General features: G+C 47.1%; 1 protein-coding gene across 1 annotated transcript; it reads right to left on the minus strand.

Annotated features, from left to right (window-relative positions):
* Positions 1 to 672: 672 nt before the first annotated feature.
* Positions 673 to 4,953, minus strand: LOC149260178 (uncharacterized). Its single transcript, XM_089457183.1, has 2 exons — positions 4,087 to 4,953; positions 673 to 3,813 (listed from the first exon to the last, which is right to left on the minus strand). Exons 1-2 carry the CDS (start codon positions 4,951 to 4,953, stop codon positions 673 to 675), a joined length of 4,008 nt encoding a protein of 1,335 aa, XP_089313309.1.
* Positions 4,954 to 7,280: the final 2,327 nt, after the last annotated feature.

The raw sequence follows: 7,280 nt of genomic DNA on the forward strand, positions 1-7,280 counted from the left end.
GAGCTGCCCAGAGTGAACACCACAGAGCCGAATGCCGGAAGCACTGGCTCTCCCTCGCTAGAGCTACCGACCTCCAAGAATTGCCCGGCTGGGAGTTGTGGGGCCCTTGCCCTCCTATGACAGTAGCAGCAACAACAATGGTGGTGTTCATCTGCTGCAGGGGGTCGAGAGGAAGATCCTCTCCATGGTCCCCGTCTGCTAGGCTGCCGCTCCCGTAATTTAGCCATGGCTTCCTCACTGCCACCCTCGAATACCTGAGAGAATAGGTGAAAATAGGCACAGTGCAGATTTCGCCCCAATCCACACACTGGTGAGACAATTTCTGAGCGACTTCCTCCTGCGAGAGAGTTAACACTTCTCGCTTCCAGTTGTTCCTGAAATCTCTCGAATTGCCCCCCCTTCCTACAACAGCAGCTTGTATTGCAGCAGCAAAAGGCCTCAACTGTGCTTTGAGGTGGTGAGACATCCACCGACCCGAAATTTCTCTGCTCTCGCACCCTCCGAACCTCGACATGCCAATGAACCTGCGTCGTCGCATCGGTCCATTGATATTGTGCTCCATTCCTTCGTTGCAGGCGCGCATTAACTGCCTTCTGCGCCACCATCGAAATCCACTGTCTAACATTGAATGCCCATCGCCTCGATGCTGAGCCATTAAACAATGACGGCGTTCTACCATGGAGTCGTGAGGTTAACACGGGGCGGCACATGCTGGGCATGTGGCTCGCCCCCCCTTGACGTACCATCACCCGCATCCGGGGATTCAGCGTCTCTGTGGAGGAGACTCTCACAATCCTGTTTCTGTTGATTGCTTGGGATGATGTCCAGGCTGCCCTCTAGGAAGGGCTGGTCACAATCTACCCCAATATTTGCCAGGAGATCAGCAATCTTATTACCCTCTCTTTTAGTGTGATGGAAGGAAAGGGCACTGTGATTGCGCAGTTCGCAAGCAATGTTGCTTAGCCTGGCTTCTAGTCTCCAGCTGTCAGCTACCTTCCTGGCTTGAGAGCCATTCTGAATGCGTGTTGCCATGTTTATGAGGATTTGAGAATCGCCTTCCACAATCAGCGGTTGAAGATTGAGGCGTCTTGCTACAAGGATCCCTTGCCACAGCCCTTCCAACTCCGCTGAATTGTTGGTATCCCATCCTATATTGCCGAAGTAGATCTGCTGGAGGGAGCCTTTGTGATTCCTTATAATGCCACCAAATCCTGCTGGCCCAGGGTTGCCTTTAGAGGCTCCATCAAAATTGAGCTTGTATGAGTTGATGGGTGGGGCGGCCCATCCACTGACCTCCTTGCCTTTGCGGTTCGCTGTCTGATGCATGGTGGACTCTTGTAGCAGCTGCAGCTTCCAGTTGTCTAGGATGTTTTTCTCGTTGTCTGCAGTGGGGAGATCCTCTTTAGTCCAAGCTCTCAGAAGCATGGTTTCTTGGAGGTTGCCGTGCATTCTGTTCCAAATATCCTCAATAGTCGAACTTTGATTTTTGAATATGCGCCTATTCCTTTCCTTCCAGATGTTCCATAGTAGAGTGCCTGGGATAATATTCCACAAGTGATTGAGAATCTCACAGTTATAAGGTCTTTTCGGCCATTGACGGATGGTGTCTATGATGCCGCCAGCTTCTCTGCATCGCCTTTGACATCTGAATCCTACCTTCTCCCATAACTGATTGGCGATTGAGCAAGTATCCAGAAGATGCTGCAAGGTTTCCTCGTTTTGAAAGCAGTTGTGGCATATTGAAGGTCCTTGGAAATTGCGTTTCCTTAGCTTATCCCAGGTGAGAATCTTCTTGTGCCCAACCATCCAGAGGAAATGAGATATTTTGGGCCAGGCTTTGAAGCTCCATATTCTTTCCCATAGAGGATCCGGCCTGGTGGGGAAGTCGCCTAACAGATTATAGGCTTCGGAGGTGGAGTATGAGCCTTTAGGTAGGTAGCCCCATCTAAGTATGTCCTCGTTGTTCTCATACCTGATGCTTCTCTTCTTTAACTCGTTTTCCAGTGCTGCTACCTCCTGGATGCTAGTGATATTGGTTATTTGATTGCTCGGTTGCCATTTTCTAAATCCATTCACCATTTCCTGTGCCCAGAATTGATGCACAGTGGCCTGCTGCTGCTCCTGTCTGCTTGGAATGATCATTGCAGGAAGAACACTTGAGAGTTTAGGCATCTGGTTCCAAGCATCATTCCAAAATCTAGCACTGTGACCATTCCGTATTTCCCAAAAGCTGTGTTTCTGAACGAGCTGATGATGCTGTTTGGCGGCGTTCCAAATAAGTGACCCATTGGTAGTGGGCTTGAATCTTATGAGCTCTGCTTGAGGCATGTTGTTGGTGTATTTGGCGGTCCATATTTTGGCCCATAACTTGTCTGGACTAGTCACCCATTGCCACCATATTTTGGCAGTCATGATGGTGTTGCTGTACTCAGGATCTCGAAGACCAATGCCGCCTTTGTTTTTGGGCTTACAGACAGTGTCCCATTTTACCAGTGCCCATTTGCGGTTGGTAGCAGAACTTCCCCAGAGAAAGTCGCGTTGCAGATTTCTCAATCTTTTTAAGACCCACTTTGGTGCAGCAAGGATGGAGAAAAGATAGAGAGGCATGGCTTGAAGGATGGACTTGATAAGCACAACCCGGCTGGCAAGATTGAGGGAGCGATTGGTCCATAAGTTGAGCTTGGATTCGAGCTTCTCAAGGAGGGCTCGCCATGCAGGCTGCTTTATGGCCGAGTCAGTGAGGGGAGCACCCAGGTACGTGGATGGGAGAGAGGCGGATTGGAAACCAAGGATACGGGAGACGGCGAGTTTAACAGATGGAGGGGTATGGAAGAAGAAGATTTGAGATTTGGAGCTATTGACATGGGTACCTGAGGCTTTTGAGAAATCGTTGAGCAGGGATTTCAAACAAGAGGCTTCCTGAGCTGAAGGATAGCCATAGAGCATGGTGTCATCAACAAATTGCTGATGAGAGGAAGCCGGGGTGTTGTGAATGGAGATTCCTCTAAGCTGATTAGAGTGGAGGGCTTGCTTGATGTGCCTGCCTAGTCCTTCCGCCATAATCACAAATAAGAATGGGGATAGGGGGTCCCCTTGTCTGATGCCCCTGGAGGGTTTGAAAGGACGGGAGGGCAAACCGTTGACGAGGATGGAGAAATGGGAGGAGGAAATAAGGCTCATGATCCATCTTACCCAAGTAGCACAAAATCCAAAAGCTTTCAACATATGTTGAATGTAAGACCAGCTGAGCTTGTCGAAAGCCTTGGAGAGGTCGATTTTAAGTAACATACCAGCTTGGTTGGATTGCTTGAGCGAATGAATGATTTCATGAGTGAGGATAATACCGTCCATAATCTGTCTGCCCTCAACATATCCTGACTGCTCCGGAGAGATGAGCATAGGTAGAAGAGGTTTAAGTCTGTTAGCTATGACTTTGGAGATGACTTTGTAAAGGACATTACAGAGAGCAATGGGCCTGAATTTATCAGGGGTGATGGAGTTTTCCTCTTTGGGGATGAGAGTAATAAAAGTGGAGTTAAGGGAGGGGAGCAGCCAGCGAAGGGCTCTAGATTCCTCAACTATTTGCCAAACCTCCACTTTAATCAGGTCCCAGAAAGCATGAAAGAACGTAGTTGTGAAACCATCAGGGCCAGGGGCTTTACCTTCTTTGAGCTGCGCCATTGCTTCGTCTACCTCTTGGATGAGAATTGGGCTCATGAGCAACTCGTTGTGTTCCTCTGTAACCAGCCTAGGAATGTTGCTGGTAATTTTCTCAATCGCCCGCTTCCGATCCACCGTCTGCTCTTGGTGTACCTGCTGGAAGTGATTGAGGAGGATTTCCTCTATCTTCTCATGCTCTTCTTCTTTGGTCCCCTCTTGGTTTTGGATGAAAGGAATTTTATTGTGCATTCTTCTTTGCACTGTAGTATTGTGAAAGAACTTAGTGTTGCGTTCCCCTTCTTTTAGCCACCTGATCCTTGATTTTTGCCTCCAGTAAATTTCTTCCTGCTTCCTTCTTTCTTCGAGCTGATTGTATATGTGCTTCTCTTTGTCCAAGGTTGCCTCCGTATGCCCTGTGTTAATTACTGTCTGGTGGAGATCCCTGAGCTCCTGATTAAGCTCCTGTTGTGCTTCAAAAATATTCCCAAAGGTCTCCCGATTCCAGCGTTTGAGGTGGCTTTTTAGGAATCGCAGTTTCTGTTGTAGTTGGTACATCTTTGTGCCTTCTGGTGGGACAAAGGAAGCCCATATGGTTCTGACGAAGTCCTTGAATGCTGGATGCGTTAACCAAAAACCCTCAAATCGAAATGGTTTTTTGGTTCTGTCCCCTGGTCGCTGCCAATGCAGAGCTATCGGCCAGTGATCCGAACCAGAGTGGGCCAAAATCTCCGCAGTGAAATCGCCACCTAGATGTACCGCATTATCCGAGATCAGAAAGCGATCGAGTTTGGAGGCGATCTGATGCTTGCCCCCTCTGTGATTGCTCCATGTGAAGGTTCCATTGCAGAATGGCATGTCTATGAGTGAGGCGTTTTGGATGAAGTCCTTGAAGTGTTCTACTTCAGGTTCCAGTCTGGATCTTCCTCCGATTTTGTCCTCGATTTTGGTTATCATATTGAAATCCCCTGCGACTATCCAAAGCGGATGCTGCCTGTTAGTGCTAAGCGCTTCAATGGTGTCGAGGAGCGCTTTTTTACTGCCACCGTCCTGCGGAAAGTAGACGTTGGATAAGTTCCCATGAACATTGGTGCCCAGAATGTGAAAGGCAGCTTGAATGAGGTGATGGGAGGCGTGGAAATCAGTAAGCGATATTGCCTGGGTGTTCCAGGCGATGGCAAGCCCTCCCGAGGCTCCCGTGGCATCCACGGCCACTGAACGGCAACCTGGCCAGGCCTTTGAAAGTATTCGACCCAGCGTAAGACTATTGCATTTGGTTTCTTGGAAGAAACACATTTGCGGTTTTTCCAACTTGATCATGTTTTTTAGCATCCTATATTTTGCGGGGCTGTTGAGCCCTCTTAGATTCCAGGAGATAAGCTTCATGGATAACTAGTTTGGGTAGGGCTGAAGTACTTCGTGAGCTTCGCGTATCTACCTGAGTCCACTAGGAGTTTGCCTATCTCCATTGTTCGTTGAAGATCTGTCTTTCTCCCTCTTTTTTTGGAATCCTTTGGACGCAGGCTGCCGTCCCAAGTGCTGCCAGGTTGAATGCCTAGTTGATGTTGGTGGAAGGCTCTGGATATGACCACTTCCAGCTTTTCTAAATCTGTCTCAGAGATGGAATCATACGCCTCTTTCCTACAAGCTAGCTCCAGTTCAATGATGTCCAGACCGTGGAGATCTATGCTTTCAGGTTCTTCCTCCATTATTTGAGCTTGACTGGTGTCTTCTTGAGCGATCTCTGAGTTCTTCAGGGGAGTCGACTTCTCATCCACCTCCATTTCCTTGGGGATCTCCTCTGGATCTTTCTGGTGCCTGCTTAGGATGGTCGGGATTAGAATGGGGGTTTTTGATTTGGGAGGGGGGCTGGATGGGGGGGGGGTGGGTGGAAGAGGAAGGGCGAGCAGGGATGTTATTATTGTCCAAGGGTTGATCTTCTGGGAAATCGCTAAGAGACTCAAAGCTGTTCTTGGAAGCAGGGTTATGGGTATTGGAAGGCTGAGGTTTGGAAGCATTCGGAGGCTTTTTATGCGCGCGCTTTCTATTTGAGACCTTGGTGAAGCCATCCTGAGATGGGGAATCAGAAGATTCAGGAGGGCTAGCTTTTGCATTGAGTGGACAGTCCCGAAACAGATGCCCTAGTGCATGGCATCTTCTGCACCTGAACGGCACATGTTCATAGTCCAGAGGCTGGGTCCACTCCTCGTCGCGATGGGAGAGGGTTATTGATTCAGGAAGAGCTTCATTTAGTCGAATAAAAACACAAATCCTTGCGTAGGAAATATACTTACGGGTTTTTGTTTCCTCAGATGCCCTGATATATTGTCCCACCCCATTACCTATGCGCTTTAGACAGTCTTCTTCCCAGTATTCATCGGGGAGAGAGTATAATCTGATCCAGACCGGTGCCCAAGTGAGATCTTCCTTGTCAGGGTTAAATCTGGGCTTCCAGTTTGTGATATAGAGGCCTGCCGAGTTGAAGAAATACGGACCCCCTCCTAGGATCCTGTATTTATCTTCTAGGCAAAAAAAGATGGCGGTGAAGAAGCCCTTCGGCCCCAGCTGGAGAGTGACGTCTCCCTTAGGCTTCCACTTTGCTGCAATCCATCCATTTAGGGCTCGTTCGGTTGGCCAAAACCCTATAAATTTACCAATGATCGCATGATCTGTCATGAACTCAATCCTGCTATCAATCTTATCTCCAGGCAGTTCTATTCGCGGCCTAACCTTGGCTACCGGTCGGCAGGTAGAGGAGGTGACCTGCGGTTCATTCGCCTGAGTCTCTTGTGCTTCTGGCTGATCATTGTCGTTTTCCTGTTGCTTCTTCCCTTTGCTAAGTATATCCGGATCCACTGATCCAAATATGACTTCAGGTCCCGTGCTGTGCCGTGAGGGGGAGGGCTTTGACGCCCCCCCTGGGGCTGAACCATTGTCGTTCGCTGTTCCCCTGCAGCTCTGTCACGCTGCAACGAATTTTGATCAGAGCCTGAGCCCGATCCGCCGTGCAGAATGCGCCGTCGAGGGTTTCCTCCTTCGAACCCTAGCTGAATCGCTCACCGATCATTCCTCTTGAGATTTCCGGTTTTTCATCATCAATCTTAACTTTATTACCATCTATAACATTAATAATTGTAATCATCACATCTCACTCCTTTCTTTTCACATTTATTAAGTTTTATATTAAAAAAATATAAATGTTATTATTATTTTTAATAAATTAGAGTAACAAAAACAAGATTTATCAAACTTAACTTTATTCCCATCTATAACATTAATAAATATAATAGTCACAGGCACATGTCACTCCTTCCTTTTCACTATCTATCAATTATAATAGTCACATTTAACGCTTTCCATTTAACTTTCTTTTGAATAAATATAAATTATTTATTAATCCAATCATCTACACATTTTCATATATACCTTTGTTGTCGATAGGTAAAATTTAATTTTCTTTTAAATGAAAAATAAATTAATTAATCGTCTAAACGTTGTCATATGTGCCTTTATGTTTAATGTTTTAATTCCCTTAGTAAACTAATAATAAGCCACTTTAGTATATGGTATTTTAGAGATTCCTAACACTTCAATTCTAAAATATAAGTGTTTTAATAAACCTT

This window comes from Pinus tabuliformis, chromosome 6, assembly GCF_031772625.1.
Source record: "Pinus tabuliformis cultivar Carrire ecotype Pingquan chromosome 6, CPIR1, whole genome shotgun sequence".
In the NCBI taxonomy this organism is placed as follows: domain Eukaryota; kingdom Viridiplantae; phylum Streptophyta; class Pinopsida; order Pinales; family Pinaceae; genus Pinus; species Pinus tabuliformis.